Source organism: Chenopodium quinoa, unplaced genomic scaffold (genome assembly GCF_001683475.1).
Source record: "Chenopodium quinoa cultivar QQ74 unplaced genomic scaffold, ASM168347v1, whole genome shotgun sequence".
NCBI classification, from domain to species: domain Eukaryota; kingdom Viridiplantae; phylum Streptophyta; class Magnoliopsida; order Caryophyllales; family Amaranthaceae; genus Chenopodium; species Chenopodium quinoa.
The window spans coordinates 6,017,732-6,036,445 of NW_018744304.1; the positions used below are offsets into that span (position 1 = coordinate 6,017,732).

The window sequence follows — 18,714 nt, forward strand, 5'->3', positions numbered from 1 at the left end:
CAAACAATTAAAGCTCAAGAATGCAAAATATCAAATAGGCTCATATCTTCGCCTATTTTCCAATAGCCCAATATGCAAGTGATGAGTGTGATGAACTGATGATTTATAAATTTATGTGCATATATTGCTCAAAATTCTTCCTATGACCCGAAGAAATATTCTAATAAACATAAAAACGATGTTTACCAATGAAATACTTCTATACCCACGAGATTAACTCATTAACATCCAATCTCTAAGATAAACTTGGATTTTCTCATAGTTTGAGTTCTAATCATAAAAAATGTTTCCAGATTGGTAAACCAAGACTCTTGCTAAAGCATGAATGGTCTTAAGGTCCTGAAAAGTTGGCTAAAGCGAAATTTGGGTTCAACATATGTTTAATCCACATAAGAGTTAAGACCACACATATCAGTATATCACAATATAAGGAAACAAATGTACTTTTGTATTCAATTTTCATTTTTTAATACTCATTTACTACTCCGTATATGAAATATCCGTGGATGATTATTTAGCTTAGTTGGTTGAAGACTTAAATATGGTAGTATTTAAGATCTATGATCAAATTCCGAACTATTGGATAATCTAATCTTGATTTATGCAAATGTACAAATGCAGGTTGAATATACTTGTTCCACATCTATTCAGTTACAATGTAATTAGAATAGATGATTTCAGTCAAATAATTTTTGATGGTACAATGAAAAATATATTCAAATAATATAAAATAAGTTCATATTGTAATATTAAATACTACCTCCGTTACAGGTTATGTGCAACGATTAGACATTTTCCTTCTCTGCTTTATGTCAAATCGTTGCACATAACCTGTAACTGAGGTAGTAAAATAAATCGAACCAAATATCTGTATACGTGTTTAAAATTTTAGCCATGTAACTCCTCAAATAAATGGTCTCAATAATGACAATGTGCAATACTTATATGACATAATCCAAAAACAGAGGTTGCAAAAGTGGATCAATAATTGTACAAGCCTAACAAAATAAAGAGGTAAGCAATCAAATCTCAATAAAGTGAAGGATCACTCCAAAATCAAGACATTATTTTCAACATGGGTGACACCATGTATTATAAAGAGCACTAAAAGACATCTATACCTAACAACTAACAACCAAAACTTACAAAAAAACAATGAAAAAGAAGCAAAATGATAAATCCAAGCCTGTTTAGATGTTTGGATTAACAAAACAATAATGAGTTCTATGGTTTATGTTTAGGTCTCTAGTATGGACTACAACCCTTGCACTGCCATTAACGATTACAATGGTTAAATTAAAACAAAGCCGGTACATAAATAGCTTTGGAAAACTATATAATGGTGTATCAGGTTTAATAGCTCACCTGCAGTATATGGTGTATCTATGTCGACTGTGCTAGTTCTCAACAGAAAGTTGTGCCTTAATAATGGCATCACTCATGCCTTTTGCGTAAGGGAACATGTGTCCAGCACCCGGAATTTCATGGTAGTGAATCCAAGGGAGCTTTTCAACTATGTAACGCTGCAATGTGACAGGCACGAGTATATCTTCATCTCCTTGCCAGAGGTGGACACTCCCCTCGTTGTTAGGGAATGGATTTGTTAGTTCAGTTGGGTCAAATTCCCATTTGCCGAACCCCACAGCCAAGTCTCGGTGGATGGATTGATGTTCTCCTTGCTGTCTTACGGGAGACTGATAAACGACCATTAAAACAATGATGACAACAGTTAGGAACCAGATTTGTAACAATAGAATGATTGATTGAATGGAATAATTGAAGGGTATCAAATGCTACTTGCTGACATATGAACCCTATTAACAGACTGCATGCTTTTTAATCCCAATTTCTTTCAAAAATATGTTCACAATAAACTATCAGGAGCATATTATACATTCATATCTTTCTTCAGATTATAATTCACAGAGTTCCAAACTTTTCCTTGTCAGAAATCAAGATGACACTTAATGCACGAGAATAAACCTATTGAAGCAGTCGTGGATTGGCTTTTCTACTCTGAACAGGAACATTATTAATCTAGCATTAGTTCATAAAATCATAATGATCTCAAAACATTAACAGAACATGAGAATTTCCAATTTCTACATGCTACTATGCTAGTTAATTTTTATTAAGCCTGAGATTACTAAAATCCAAAGCTTGTTCCTGTTAGTTAATTTTGTTTCCCTTGAACTAATGATAATATAAACAAACACGCAAAATATTAAAATCAAAGATTTTCCCTGAATTGAAGAGCCATACCGAATCTTCCTTTCCTGTAAATTGTGCAACAAGCTCTTTGTCTTGACGTGAGAGGATTTCTGGAAGGTGATCAATCACACTCAAAATAGGAAATAATTTTTGTGTATTCCACCAATAAGATAGCCATGGTGCATAGTGTGCAACACGCAATGCCCATCTATCTCGTTGAAGCTGTTTGTTGTAGGCCTCGGTTGAAAGGTTAGCAGGCAAACCAGACCACCAGTAGTTGACAACGGGAGCTATTAATGTTGCTCCTGCTAGCCTATCATCATACAAATACACCGATCAAAAATATTTTATGTAACAATTGAAGTACTCGTATTTCAAATCAAATAGCCGATGTTAACAAACTTTACTCATAATAAAAAACAAATAGGCAATAATAGTACCTATTCGGAATATACTTGAGGCAGCTCCACACTGCTTGCCCACCCATAGAAAATCCAATCACATAAAACTTGTCTCCAAGTTCCAACTTATCAGCAAGCTCTTCTACATCCAATGCAATACTCTTTACTGTCCAGTTTGGATTTGGATCGCTTTCACCATATCCTGGCCTGTCAATTGCCACGATATATGTTCCTAAACTTTCAACTGTTTCCTAGAAAAATCAACAAAGACGAGTCGGATTAATACAAATGTGCATCAATATCCTGCAAAATATAAATGGTAAGCAAAGTGAAGTATATATACCGGAGAAAGAAGGTCGGCAACTACAGCATGATTCCGACAGGAGTCAAAGCCATGGATATAGACGAATTTGTGCTGTGCTTTATCTTTTGGCACACCGTGTTCTTTGTAGGCCAAATGCCGTCCATCATTTAACTTAATTCTCGGTGCTGTAACAGGAGGACCATTTGGCGTTCCACAAATTTTGGGAGGAGGAGGACGAGTAGCTTGATAACCCCATGCCAACAGCCCAACAAGGCTAACCAGAAGAATTTTCTTAAACAACCCTGAAAATTTTGATACTTTGTCAAATCGCCCAAAATAGAGTCTGTTGATTTGTCATTACAGTGATTTTGGATTTTATAGACTTCTATTATTTCAGTAGTAGTTAAATTCAACAATTAAAGAAGTCATACTTGTATATATATTTTTAAGCAATATCACATTATATTTTTATAAATATAGCTTCAGATGAAAAGATCCATTTCAACAAATATGAACATTTTCTTCAGCTTTGGAAACAAATATGAACATTTTATCAAATTTTACTCCTACATTTCAAAACACAATACACACAACTTCAAAATCAAAAGTTGGGGCTCTACCTATAGTTATTAAACTAAAAAGGTAAGTGATTACACATCATAAAACAAGATATCTAGTTACCAATTCAGCAATCTTGTACAACAATTTCAAATGAAGTTCCAACAATTCATCATATAGTATGTGAAAACTAACCATTATAAAGTGTATCCAAATCCAAATCCAAATCCAAATTTCTCAATTATCACAATGAACATAGTCCGTAATACGGAATCGAGCAACAAATGAACAAACAATACAAATCTCACTACCAAAGACAGAGTCAATTTGTCCACTATGGTACTCAGTCACTAGTCTCACTACTCTACTCACAAGAGTCAATTTTCCTTTTCTTATGAACATAAATTTATCATCAAATATCTTCCATATTTCTATGCTAGTACTCCATTTAAAGATTTAACATGATAAGCCCATTAGGCCATTACCTCACTAACTAAAAAAAAACAAATCATAAATATATGAATTAAAAAATAAAATAAAATACCCAGATCCCAAAACTTTGTTTTTTTTTTTTTTAAAAAAAAAAAAAAAAAAAAAAAAAAAACAGTCTAACGTAATACCTATGTTGGTTCAGTCCCAAAAATAATTGTTGGTATTTCGACTACATAAAAATCAACATCAGAATGAATGTTTCCTTGTTTCAATACCCAAAACAATCCAACAAAAACAACAACAATATCGAAACTTTAATCTCAATAATGGGGTCGGTTACATGAACCAAGATTTTATAACAACCATGATTCTCTCCCTTATTTTCAACCACAAAAATGATGAAATTAATACAATGAAAAACAGAGAAAGAAAGAAAGAAATACCAGAAGAAGAAGAATTAGGAATGGATTTGCGAGTGTGGGCCCTAGCAGAAGAGGCAGAAACCCTTCTGTTAACAGGTGCTCCAGCCATAATCGACCAATACAAGATCCACTTTTTTTTTTTACCTTTGATTTGATAATCTAAACTCCAAAAATGGTGGAATGTTGAGGTTTTTTTTGAGTGGCTCACACTTGAGTATTTATATTCAGCTGCTGAATTTGGAAAAATAAAACCAAGTCTAAAGTCATATCTATGTTTTCAATATGTGTGTGCGTGTGTTGTGAGGTGTGTCAGGGTTAGGTGACTCTTTTGTGCGAATGTTTGGTTAGTCTGTCTTTTTGACTACTGTTAGTTACAAAACTTAACATTTTTTTAAGGGTGATGCTAGAAAATATTAATAGACTTGTAGTTAGCGTATGATTATTATATTTATATGATCGATTAGTATTTGGCAATTACATTATTAGTCTCAAATCTTTGTTAAAAAACAAATTTAAAATAAATAAAAACATTAGTCTCAATTCAACTACAATGCACCAACACACCTATTCAATTGTTCTAACTGAACTGAATATGATGTTTGATAATGACATGTGTGAACGAACCTTAATACTTCCATCGTTTTTTTTTTCTTTTTTAAAATAATTTTGGTAGTAGAAAAAAGGAAGATGAAGAAAGGTAAAATACCTAATTGGTCATGTGATGTAAATTAAAGTAAGGGTATGTTTGCAAGATGAACCCCAGATATGTTTTGTCCTTAAATAAAAATGGTGTAATATTTCTTTAAAAGACGTATAGTGCAATATTAAAAGAATGGGGAAAGTTCATTGAACATATAAAAACATGTTTTTTTTTTCTTTTTTTTTTTTTTTAATTATATTTGGACACTTGGACACAAATTGTGTTTTATCTTACAAATTGACATGGATTGCTTAACTATTTGACATGTCATGACAATAATATTTGGAATTATTTTAGTTGTTTGATTATTTTGTGTTCACTCTTTACCAATGACCCAAATCTCTCTATTCACTTGTGCTACAACCCGACCCGAAGTTAATGATTGAAACCCAATCCCAAACAACCCGAATTCAACCCGATTTAACCCAAGTTTCATATTTCGTAGTAATATTAAGTTTTACACTATTTTTTTTTTATAGTTTTTAAGCATAATAAAAAATAGACCCAAAGTATGACCCGAACTCGACGTGCTGACCCAATTGCACTCCTAGCTACTTCCCCCTCTCATTCCTAAACTTCCTCCCCTCTCATTCCCAAATATCCCTCTTCAAATCCCTCTTCAATATTCTATCTTCTTCCTAATTGAATCAATAAATCTTCGACTCTCTCTCCCTCAAAGTCAAAACAACAATGTTCTTTATTTTAATACCCCATCTATCCCATGATTCAATGTCTATTTTATTTTATGAGGTTTTCAACCCTTATCACTACAATTCCTTTCCAAAAACATACACAAAAAAAAATTAAATTAATTTAGAGACAGAGTAAACATTATAAAAAAAAAACTATAGAGTATAGGCTACCTTTTAAATTAACAAAAATAAATCCTCTTGAGGGGTACCCTACTAGCATCAAAGATTTTCAGTGAAATCTTACAAACTTTTTTGATTTGGTAAATGTAACTATGGTAGTAGCTAGTAGTAGGTTTTGTTAACTGGAAGATGAAAATTAGGAGCATTACTCAAATCATATCCCCTGTATTATCTATTACAATTTAAAATCAGCTTATTGACTGTTGATTCAGCTAATACAAATTTGGTACAAGTGTTGAACATACAAGTTTACTAGACAAAGTTGTTAGCTTTCAACAGATAATTGGGCTTTAATAATAGCACCACTCATTCCAGGTGCAAATGGGAACAAATGTCCAGCACCTGGTATCTCATGATAGTTAATCCAAGGCAGTCTTTGAGCTGTGTAACGCTGTATCACGACAGGCACGAGTCTGTCATCATCCCCTTGCCATAGATGAACCTTACCCTCGCCGTTAGGAAATGGATTTGCAAGCTCCATTGGATCAAATTCCCATTTTCCAAACGCCACGTTCATGTCTTGGTGGATAGATTCGTATTCCCCTTGCTGTCTTACTTGATCCTGTTAGGCATAAGATAACAGATTAGATATGAAGTGGGGAAAAATCAATGAAATGCTAAGAAATATTTTAGACTTTTCACAATTTAGTGCAATACTAACTAAATTTGGTAGAATATATATCCAATACAGGTATATTTTTCCCACGATGATCGATCTTATATAGTTTAATACAAAGAGATTTACATAATTACATATGACATCCACCAATATGCTCATAATCAAGTCATACAGAGTTGTAGGAGTAAGAATTGTACTGTACCTTGTAGTCCTTCCTCTCAAATTTAGAAATGAGTTCTCGGTCTTGTACAGAAAAGAGATGATCACTGTGAGCGATAACACTTGAAATTGGGATAATCTTTTGAGTCTGCCACCAGTACGTTAGCCAAGGAAAATAGTATGGCACGGTTCCTGACAGTACATCCCATATACTTGCTCTGCTTGAGATCTCTTTAGTGATGTTAGCAGGTAAGTTAGTCCACCAAAATTGGAATACAGGTGATAAGAATGTTGCTCCTGCTAGCCTGTTAGTACAAGCATCAGAGATCAGACTAACAGCACAAGGATATAAGAACCTCGGCCTAGGTCCTGAGCAACAAACTCGACAAAATTATACCTGTGTGGAATATATTTAAGGCAACCCCAGATTAACTGTCCACCCATGGAGTAGCCAATGACATAAAACTTTGGTCCAAGGTTCAGTTGATCTGCAAGCTCTTCAATATCCAAAATAGTGCTCTTAACTGTTCTTTTCGGATGTGGATCACTTTCTCCATACCCCGGTCTGTCAAATGACACTATGTATATGCTTAAGCTCTCAAATAGATCCTGAAGAAGCAACAACATTCATATAAATAATGTGTAATTTACAAAAAATTAACAACATTGCGACAAAAATTAAGGAAAAAGACTGTGATAAAGTATATACAGGAGAGAGTTCTGTGGCAACTGCAGCATGATGTCTGCAGGAATCAAATCCATGGACAAATATGAACTTGTGCTTTGCTTCATCTCTAGGGACACCGTATTCTTTGTAGGCCAAATGCCTTCCATCTCTTAGCTTGATTCTTGGAGCTGTTATCGGAGGGCCTCCGGGAGATCCACATATTTTCGGTGGAGGAGGGCGAATGGCCTGATACGCCCATGCCAAGAAACCCACCAGCACCAACACAAAAATCAAACCTGAAAAACATACAAAGATGGTATGTCATAGAATTAATTGGTAATACCTTTGTCCTTTTTCCTGAGTGTCAAGTGAGCTATGCAATTCACCGTCCTATCTAAAGTATTACTCCGTAATTCTTAGATGTTCCAGGGTACACTCAAAGTTGTGCAACCTAAAATACTTCAGTTTTTTTACTCATTTGCTCATTTGAATATTCGAAATAAAAAAAAAAAAATATATAGCCACGAATGAACAAAATGTTAGGAAAAATAATAGCTTTGGTATCTAATTTCTTGGGAAAATATTATACTTAGGGCCTGTTTACTTCGGCTTAATTTTACTTCATTTGAGTTCAATTCATCTCCTAATTTTCTTCTCTCATAAAATATTCATTTCAGCTCTATTCAATTCAGTTCAGCTCTATTCAGTTCAGCTTCAATTAGTTCAATTAAATTCAGTATAGTAAATATGAACAAACCCTTATAGACATGCTCCATCTAGTATAAATTGCACTTATTCACACGCCATATATACACGTTTAATATATGAATTAATGAATTTCCTTTTAAGCTTAAGTAAGTTAAACCAAAATAAGTCCAGATAAGTTTAGAAAGATTTGACACATGCACATTAATTTTTCCGTATTAAGTTCAAATTCTATGAAACTTCAAACAAACTTAGCAGAGCCTAAGAGATTTATATCTCCTCCAATCTAAATATCTAAAATTGTGAAACTGCCAAAAGAAAAAAAAAAAAAAAAAGCAATTTGCTTAGTAAACAATAAAGACAAATAAGGAGAGAATAAAAGAAGAATCCTCCTCAACTCAAGTACTCAACCCATTTAAATTCATGTATCCATATTTTTAGAACAACAAAATGAAACCAGCCAGTATAAAGTACTTATTTTTTTAAAAACCCTTATAATTACTCCCTATTTTACCAATCATATGCACATTTAACCGTTATTTTTGGGACTCGAACATATCAAAGCACATATTAAAAAAAAGGTAAAGAATTCAACAATTGATAAAAAGATTGAAAGATTACCAGAAGAAAATCGGGCAGATTTGTTGGTGCTAACCCCTTGAACCATTTTGAAAGAGTGAATTGTATGAGGGAAAGACAGAGTGATGGAGTAGGCAATCTACTCCAAACAACTAAAAGTGGTAATGTCAGTAAAGTCACTATATTTAGCAATTTAGCATGTGCTTTTTAGAAATGGGTGATATTTGGAAGATGCGTTGGCATTTGGCAGCTTTGCCTTTGAGTGTCTTTGTCTTTGAATCTTTTGTCCTCTTTACAAAGTCTATGATTTTGTCAATCAATTACAAAGAAATATTGGCCTAAGATAAAACATGACACTTGTGTCATTATTTTAATAATTTTGAGCTTAAATTTGATTATTATCAACTAAAATATTTTAAAAATATCGAATGATTTGGAGATAGACCATTAATATTAGAAGTTAGGTCTATTCTGTTCAGCTTAATTTCAGTTCAATTCAACTCCAATTAGTTCATTTCAGTTCATCTCTTAATTTCCTTCTCTCATAAACAATTTATTTCAGGGCCTGTCCACTTCAGCATAATTTCAGTTCAGTTCAGTTCAGCTCCAATCAGTTCATTTCAATTTAGCTCCTATTTTCCTTCTCTCATAAAATATTCAGTTCAATCCAGTTCAACTCAGTTTAGTAAATGTGAACAAGCCCTCAGCTCAGTTCAGTTCAGCTCCAATCAATTCAGTTTAGTTTAGTTTAACTCGGTTCAGTAAATAAGAACATGCCCTTAATCTAGAAAATTCTAGATATAGAATGAAAAATCTAGTGTTTAGTTTAGAAAATTCTTTAATGGAGTAAAAAACTAAGTTAGTTTGTATCTATAAATATCATAGATATGTGTGGTAGAAATTTCATATATATATATATATATATATATATATATATATATATATATATATATATGAGACAAGTGTAGAAAAATTAGAAAATAGGGAACAACAACTATAAATATATTGCATGGGTAAGATATACTTCCTCTGTTCTTTTTTACTTGACCCGCTTTGAGTTTTGCACTATTCACCACCTCTTCTTTGACCGTCTTTTGTAAATGATATGTAAGATAAAATATATTCATATGACATCTTTTTTAATTTGTCTCAATAAGTACTATCGTAATATACAACTTTTATAATTGTTACTTATGAAGAATTAAAGTTATTGATCGCTAAAGTTTTGCATTGACAAGCGTGATAAAAGAAACAAATCAAGTAAAAAAGAACAGATGACGTAGAAATTAAGGATTAGAGTGAGAGACATAAGCTCTCGTAAACATGTCTATTTAACTTCTGTGTCTGTCCAAATTCTATCAATTAATACTAAAAGTTTGTTTTAAACTTTTGTGTCTGCCCAAATTCTATATTAATACTAAAAGTTAGTTTTAATTACGATACTATGTAATATATGACAAAGTTAGTTACGATACTAACTATAAATATATGTTACTGTTGTAATATTTCTCTAGATAGTCTTCTAACAATTTATGTAGAAGCAATTCCACATAGAAATTTTAGAGAATTGAAGTTTGTGTTACTTTATGATGTTGTGTATTTTGATGATGTCAACATTATAATTATTTTTTTGTTTCCCACATAGACAAAATAAAATGTACTTGTAATGTTTATGTTACTTGAATAATTTTATTTTGGAGATTAGGGAGTCCCACATAAATAGTTTAGTTTGATTTTTAGATGTATATAATGCTTGCATTATTCTATGTGTTTGAAAATAGAGAAAAGATTGCGCATGAGCTTAGTGTTGATATATGTATTATTTATATCAAGAGCACTTAGCACGACTACACGCGCGCCACGATCTATAATTAACAAATTTATTAATTACTTATTTATGTAATAATATTTTTTTAAAAATAAATTCGTAATTAATAAGTTAATTATGTATAATGATGTCAGTTGGAGTTTAAAGAAGATAAAATTAAAAAACTGTATCTTCTTGTCAGTTATATTTTTCTCTATAAATAAACATGGTTGATTCTTACTAAACTACGTTATTTTTCTTTCTCTTCTCTTTAATTTTTCTTAAAACGTTCATGGAGTGTATGTTGATTTTGCAGTCATAAAACACTAGTATCTTAGGGAAATCATGGTGTTATATGTGTGCCTCGAATGCTCCATGTTGATATATGCTTTAGTATTATGGTGTTTGGGGCTTTAAGCAAAGAAGCATGGAAAGGGATGACTTAAAATGAGCATATCTCAAGATCTAGAAGTGATATTGAGATGATTCAAGTTGCAGGTGATAGCTCTTCTCAAAATCTTTCCAACGACTGGTCATAAGCTTGATTTGGTTAAGAATCGAGGGAGTTATGACTGTTTAAAGAAGTGATGTCCGCGCAGGGGGAGTTCGACCGAACCATTTAATAGGTTCGGTCGAACCTTTAGGCAGAACTGATGCTCTTTTCATTTCTAGAGTAGGTTCGGTCGAACCTATGGTGGTGTGACCGAACCACACTAAGTTCGACCGAACTCTGGGTAGGTTCGGTCGTACCTTCGAGCCCCTGTTCCAGCGCTGCGATTTCTTCTTATTTTGCTCGGGATGTAATCTTAACCGTTGATTCATCTTGCACTATATATACTCTTGTTTTTCATTGTAGAGAGTATGAGAGAGAAACACAAGTGAGACTTAGATCTTAAATTAGCTCACCAAGAACACCATCTTTCTCCATTGTAATTCTTCCTCCATTGAAGAGTAATACAAGCTCCAATCTCCCCAAAAGTGGATGTAGCTCATTTTGAGTGAACCACTATAAATCTTGTGTGTTTTATTTTGTTCATTTTTAACTGCTTTCTCATTTAGCTTTGCATTGTTCCTCAATCAAATTCAAAGTCCTAAAAAGGGTCCTATTTCATAACACATGGAAGTTTCTTTGCCATCTCCCAAGTGCAAATTTAGTGGGGGCAAATAATACTTTAAGGACAATGATTCTTCACGTCCCTTTGATTATTTTCCTAACAGATACTGCTCAAATAAATTGTGTTGAACTGCATTCAATAAAATATCCTAAATTAATATTACAAACTTTCTCGATGATAAGAATTTTAGTGGAGTTTTCTTCTACAAAACAAGGTATTTGGAGGTTTTTGCTTATCTTGTTGCTTTGAGCATTAGAGTCTTGGTTACATCGATTTTATATCCTATGACAAGAAGTTTTGTTTTTTGTATTGGTTTTTAATTAATTTGGGTGGTTTGTTGGAGAACAAGAATAAGGGTGATGATGATGATGCAAATAAAGATGAGTGAAGTGATTAATAATTCGAGGATTAGGTATCCAACAAATTAAATAAGGTGTATGTAGTGCAAAAATTTACGTATTATGTTTCTTTGTTGTTGGTTCTTGGAATCATAAACATTATGTAACAAATTAGCAAATTAGGTGTATGAGGTTTTAGTAAAGATTAGGTACAAATTTACGTAGTATTTTTCCTTACATTCTTAGTTATTAGTAACTATTGATTCCTTGTTATTGTATTAGATGTTTTGTGAGCTTAATTAGTTTTAAAGAAAAGGATCAATTTCCTTCTAATTCCTTTTCATCTTAATTTCAATGAACAATCAATATTGTTCTTACCGGAGTTCAATTCAAAAAAGCTATGTATTGTCAGATCCATAGATTGCAATCAATAAATTAGTGGAAGCTTATTTGTCTAAATGAAATTCATCAACGTTTAGAAATTGAGTGTGATCAAGAATGTGTTAATTAGATGTGAAAGATCAAATTAGGTGTGGTAAAAATTCAAATTATTATGAAGTATATAACTATATATGTATAGAGGATCAAGGTAATTAATCTTGGTCCTTTTATATGAGCACATGAAAACTACAACATTTGATTTAATATTATAAAAATTATTAAGTTCGAACAATGTGAACAAAAGTTTAATTGAAAAAGAATGGGATCGGCTACATGCATGACATAACAAAATTTAATAAATTATTATCGTGTTTTCAAGTTTCTCAAATTCGGGCATTATCTTTGTCATGGCGTGAGAATATATTACGAATGTGAGCAATAAAGCTTGATGGTGCGAACCAATTTTGTGTTTGCCACCAGTAAGCTAGCTATGGTGCATAATGTGCTATTCTTAGTGACCATTGATCTAGTGGAAGTTGCATGTACAGTGGCGGACCCACAAAGACACAAGGAAAAATGATCAAAAAGACCAATTCTTAAATAAGCGGTCTCTTTGAGGCTGCTATAACAAATGTAAACCTATTTCGCTGCTTTCCATGATAAAAGAAAAGAGACATGTTATATGACAACTGGTCTCTTTGAGGATGTTATAACAAATGTAAACCAAACTTTTCATGTTAAAATAAAAGAAATCTGTTATATACTTCCTCCATTTTTTTATAGTTGCAACAGTTTGACTTTTACACTGTTTATCTGTTTCACTTTGACTAGTTTTGACGATCTATACATAAATAAAAATATAATCATGTGGGATCTTGTTAGATTCGTCTCAATTTGTATGATTTTAATATCTAAAATTTATAACTTTTACATATTGGTAACCAAAGATATTAACGATTCAAAACATGAATCGGCAAGCGTGAAAAGAGCAGTGTTGCAACTATAAAAAAACAGATGAAGTATTAAACAGGTCTCTTAGGTTTTTTATAAAAATATATTTGTAGAATCTAAAATTTTTAGATTATAAAATGTTTATAATTGTACTTTAATTATTTTAATCACCATACGTAATACCAAACATAACAATAAAAAAACATGAAATAACTTACTATTCTTAAAAACTCCTTCATAGATTATATTTTTTTTTTCTTTTTTTTAGCACTTTTCAATGCACATGTTTATTTGATAAGTAAAATATATACTCTTTAGTTATAAGTAAATCAATAATTTATATTAAATAAGGACTGTAGACATCTACTTTTGGCCTCCTGTCCTGACAGGAAGTGCAATGACGATAAATAAAGCCATCTTCATGTTGGATCGAAGTGAAAAATACTTATGGATAACTGGTTAAGCCACAAAACACAAAAGACTAGCCTAAATTAAAGGAAAAAAGCCAAAACAAAGGTCCAATTAACTAAACCTGACCATAATTAGGCTTAAGCCCGTGCTTAAACCCTAATAGTGACGGATTTAGGAGCGCCTAGGTTAAATCTTAGTGCTGCCGCTGGAAAAGCCGCGCGCATCTCAAAGAGTCGCGCTGGGCTGCCGCGCGCAACTAATTCAGTCGAAATAAACAAAGGTCCAACTTCCAGAGTTGCGCTGCGGAAGATTCAGAAGTATTCAGAATTATACGAAAAATAAAAAATCGAATCTTACCATAAAGCCGCGCGCGGGCAGCGCAACTCAATAACTTGTGCTGGGTTGCCGAGCGCAACTCATTCTGTTGCGCGCGACACCTGCTGCGGTAGAATGCTCGAAACCCTAAACCTAATCATTCCCTATAAATACGAGCTCAAACCGAGGCTTAAACAGACAGAAATTAACCTAAAACTCTGGCGAAATAACTTGTGAACTTGTGCAACCTAGCCCTCTTGTCCTAAACACTCACCCTTTCGATACTTTGTTACTAAGGTGGAGGTTCTCCAACAAGAAGGAGTCCATAAGTGTTCTAAACGGAGATTTAGCAAAGAGAAGTGGTAAATTCCCGAGCACTTAGTTAAATCACCTTTATTTTCTTGTTTAAAATAACTTTAATTAATTAATTAGTGTTGTTTAATCACCTTTAAAATAATTAATTAATCAATTCCACATAGTATCTTGCGTTAAATAAATATTATAATTGAATTAAATAATTGTTGGTTGATCACTTAAGCCAAGGCGAATCTTGTTTATTTTCTTGTCCTCTTCACGAATTTAATTAAATAAGAATAATGACATTACGATGTAATTCCTACGTAAATTAATGTTTGTAAATAAAATCAACTAATATAGTTTTAGGTATCGCGTTGCATATATTGTTTGGTGATGAAATTGTAAAAAAGGAAGAGCTAATAGAGGTTATACTAGGGCTAGGATGATGATTCCCCTCTAAAAGGAACGTTATCTTAGTACCCTCGCTCCCGAACTCATTTCTGGTTTATAGACCAATTTGGGCATGGGTAAACTTATGATTTATGCTAATTATTCCATGAATTCCACATGGAAGAAAGGCATGAACGAGGTTTATAATTTTTTCCTAAAACTCATTGGCGACTCCTTCTTGTTTCTTACAAAAAAGCGTAATGATAGAATCAATTCTAATTCAAGGTCCTCCAAACAGTCAGGAATTCAAATCCTACTACACCCTAACAAGTGTAAAGTCCTAGGCTTTTAAGTGTCCAAGGGCATTTAAGGAGAGTACCCCTTACGATGGGATCACCCTCCTTACAGTGGCGAATCCACTGGGGACTTAGAGGTTACATGATTAATTCATAGTTATGGTCCAAGGTATCCACACTAGGTTGCCTATGGGTTGTAATGAGAATTAACTTGGATAATCTCTAGTTAGAGAGCGAGACTTGAACGCGTAATATCTTCCTTTTGCACAAAAGTAAAAACCAAACAAGCAACATTGCATCATGCATAAGCATAGCACACTAAAACCATTGGGGATTGGCTCATTGACTAATGGTCGCCAACACTAGGCGTCTATCCCGAAATCAATAACAATCATCCCACCCATATCACCAAAAAAATGTTGGGAGGGCGATGTCATGAGTCAACACGCTGAGTGATTGATTTATGTGTCGTTTCTTAAGGTATGGTACCTTTGGACACCCAAGCCTTTTTTGACCTTAGAACGGCATTGCGTGAATCTTAACTTATGGCATGCTTATGTGATTATGTGACTATGTGCAACGTGTTAGGATAGTCTTCTTTTTCTTTTTTAGTTTGGTCTAGGTTTCCAATTACGAAGTTGTCTCTTCGTGATTTAGCATCATATTCAAAGGATAACATAAAAAAAAAGGTCAAGTAAAAAAAATCGAATAAAAAAAACACGATGAAAAAAAAAACACTCGAATTAAAAAAAATATTTTACGAGCAGGTGGTGCGCGCAACTCAAGAAGTTGCGTGACCCTTCCCAGCCAAGTGATTTCATTGCGCGCGACAGCCGCGGGCAACTGAGTTACTTGCGCGCGCCCACTGGACGAGTCAGTTTTGATTTCTCAAAAAACAAATTGACTCGTCTGAACAATATCTTCATTGAAGAATTGTTAAGGGCGATGTTATCCGTTTGAATATATTTTGCGTCTTTTTTTTTAACTTTTTAAACAAGCGTATCGATTTACTTATCCTTTCGTACTCCTTTAGGGCCGGTTTTCAAGCTTGGGAAAGAGGACCCCCGGGCACTCGCATTCTACGTTTACCACCTAAAGATCAACCCCTTTCAAACCACTTTCTTTTGATAACTAATCCTAGTCCAACAACAATGCCCACCGTCGAAGAACTTCATCAAGAGATTCTTCGTTTGAGAGAGGAAAAGGCTCAAGAGGCCGAGGAGAGAAGAAGTAAGAAGATGGAAAATGATGAAAAGAAAAAAGCTGAAACTTTAGCCTTACAAGAAAAGATGGAGCAGTTATCCATCAAAGAAAAGTCGTTCGAGAAGCTAGTTCTTCGTTCTACAATGGGAACAAGTATTTTGACGCAGATTAGTTTGCTCCTCCCCCAGGACTTACTTTACCAGAAAAGTTCGTAGCTATGGACTTGCCAATATTTAAGGTGACCAATAATTCACAAAATCATTTAATGTGTTTTACTGGCACTATGGCACTAAAGGGAGTTGATCCTAAGCTTTATGCTTTGACTTTCCCTTTATCACTAGACCCAACCGCGAGAGAGTGGTACTATGGGCTAGATCCAAAATTTAAAGCGACATGGAAAGATGTAGTTTCGGCTTTCATCACCTAATATGAGAGTAACGTAGAGTTCAAGTCAACTTTACGTGAACTCGAGATGCTTAAGCAAGGCGATGATGAAGGATTCCTTGCTTTCTATGGTAGATGGCGAGAAAAGGCGGCCCACCTTGCCCAAAGGCCTCCTGAACTCGAGTTAGTACAAAAAATCATTGACAACTATCATGAAAAGTACAACAAACATCTACGTTACCTTGGTCTAGACACTTTTCAAAAGGTCTATTATGTGGCTACTAGGATTGAAGATGATCTTGCTAAAGAAAAAGCAAACAAACGTCATTATCATCATCAACCTAATAATAATTACAAGAAGGGGAATGATAATGCATCATCCTTTATTGACGTATTTGCGACTTCCACGCATGCAATACAATAACACAAATCGATATGATGATCCTAGAAAAAGATGGACAAAAGAGAGAAAATTTACTCCATTTCCTGTAAGCTATAAAGAATTGTTAGAAAAATTAAATTAAAAGTCTTACTTGCGCCAACAGGGTCAACAACACCCAGTTCACCAGAAAGGAGGTTTCCTCAATGGAACGGTAGTGCTTATTGTGCTTATCATAGAGGCGTTGGACACGATACTGAACGTTGCTATGTTTTAAAGCACAAAATATAAGATTTAGTAGACGATGAGAGAAATCCCACGCCTAAACCTAACAATAATGCATCGCCCTTAGGGGTGTTTCACATCGATGAAGACCATATGGGAAGTGATACGTTCAATCCTGTGGACTATATCACACCTATAGGAGAACCTCTATCCACAATACTCATAGGGGCAACTAATGAAGTATGTGGACTATGGGACGACGACTTTCAAGACTTATATGTCTCTAAGTATGCCTCCGTCCCACCTCCATATTGTTTACAAAATGAAACAAATGGAGCGCTTGATTGGGATCATTTCTTGGGGAAATCGCAAGATTTATCGAATCTCTCCTTGGATGAACAATGACATCAAGCACAACTCATAGAACATCTTGAAATGGAGGCACATCCAAAGCCTCTAGAAGAAAGTTGGTTTATAAGTCCTACGACTAACCCAAATGAGATAGATCATTTAACTCGTTCTGGGCGAGTCTACCAAGCACCACCACCAAATGGATCTTCGATCACACAAAATCAAATTCAAGGTCAAACACAAAATACAATACCACCTCCACTTGAGGTGGAATATCCATTGGTCAAACAACTTCGTCAATCTAAGGCGAATGTTAGCATTTGGGAACTCCTAAGTACTTCTAAAGAACATAGGAATTCCCTCATGAACACTCTAACAGCTTTGTCTGTAAGCACAGACACAACCCCTCAAGACCTCATTAGCTTGCTTACTAGCGAGAAATCCGACAAGTCTATCATTTTCACTAATGATGATTTGCCTTCAAAAGACACTACCCACAACAATGCGTTATACTTAACTATGGGATGCAAGGGATACAATATCCCTCTAACTTTGGTAGACAATGGGTCGGCTGTAAACGTCGTATGCCCATTACAAACGGCAAAATACTTAGGCCTAAATCCAGAAAAAGATTTCCAATCAACAAAACAAAGCACTAGGGCCTATGACAATTCGAGAAGATCGATGTGTGGAACTGTTAAGCTACCAATTACCCTAGGCCTAATTCAAAAGATGGTTGAATTCCATGTTATGGACATAAAACCTACGTTCAACCTTTTACTTAGACGTCCTTGGATACATGAGCTTTGTGCAATACCATCCTCACTTCATCAAATGATTAGGTTGAACTATCAAGGGCTTCCTATGACTATATATGCTTCTCCACTCAAAATAGTAATAAATGATCAATCACTCTTAGAAATAAACCATGATAATGATGAAGAGGACATGTGGAGATTTGCCGTGGAGCCAATCTTCACAATTGAAATGGAAGAAGACTTTGAAGAACCATTCAAGCTTGATCCATATTCCACTCGGATAGTAAACAACATCTTGCTCAAGATTAGTTATTTTCCTGGGATGCCTTTGGGATTAGGAATGAAGAAACCTCTCTTACTTCCTATCCCAAAGAAAAGCTTCTCCTTTGGATTAGGATATAAACTAACCAAAGAAGAATTGGAGTCTCACGATGCAAAAAACAAAGCACGTAGAGACAATAATAAGAAAGGGATAATCACTTTA

General features: G+C 34.0%; 2 protein-coding genes across 2 annotated transcripts; both read right to left on the reverse strand.

Annotated features, from left to right (window-relative positions):
* Positions 1-1,007: 1,007 nt before the first annotated feature.
* On the reverse strand, positions 1,008-4,674 carry LOC110695742. The gene is made up of 5 exons (XM_021872969.1): positions 4,350-4,674; positions 2,956-3,218; positions 2,652-2,863; positions 2,263-2,524; positions 1,008-1,694 (listed from the first exon to the last, which is right to left on the reverse strand). Exons 1-5 carry the CDS (start codon positions 4,435-4,437, stop codon positions 1,398-1,400), a joined length of 1,122 nt encoding a protein of 373 aa, XP_021728661.1. The 5' UTR covers positions 4,438-4,674; the 3' UTR covers positions 1,008-1,397.
* Positions 4,675-6,045: 1,371 nt separating this feature from the next.
* Positions 6,046-8,823, reverse strand: LOC110695743. Its single transcript, XM_021872970.1, has 5 exons — positions 8,672-8,823; positions 7,388-7,641; positions 7,076-7,287; positions 6,722-6,983; positions 6,046-6,462 (listed from the first exon to the last, which is right to left on the reverse strand). Exons 1-5 carry the CDS (start codon positions 8,715-8,717, stop codon positions 6,166-6,168), a joined length of 1,071 nt encoding a protein of 356 aa, XP_021728662.1. The 5' UTR covers positions 8,718-8,823; the 3' UTR covers positions 6,046-6,165.
* Positions 8,824-18,714: the final 9,891 nt, after the last annotated feature.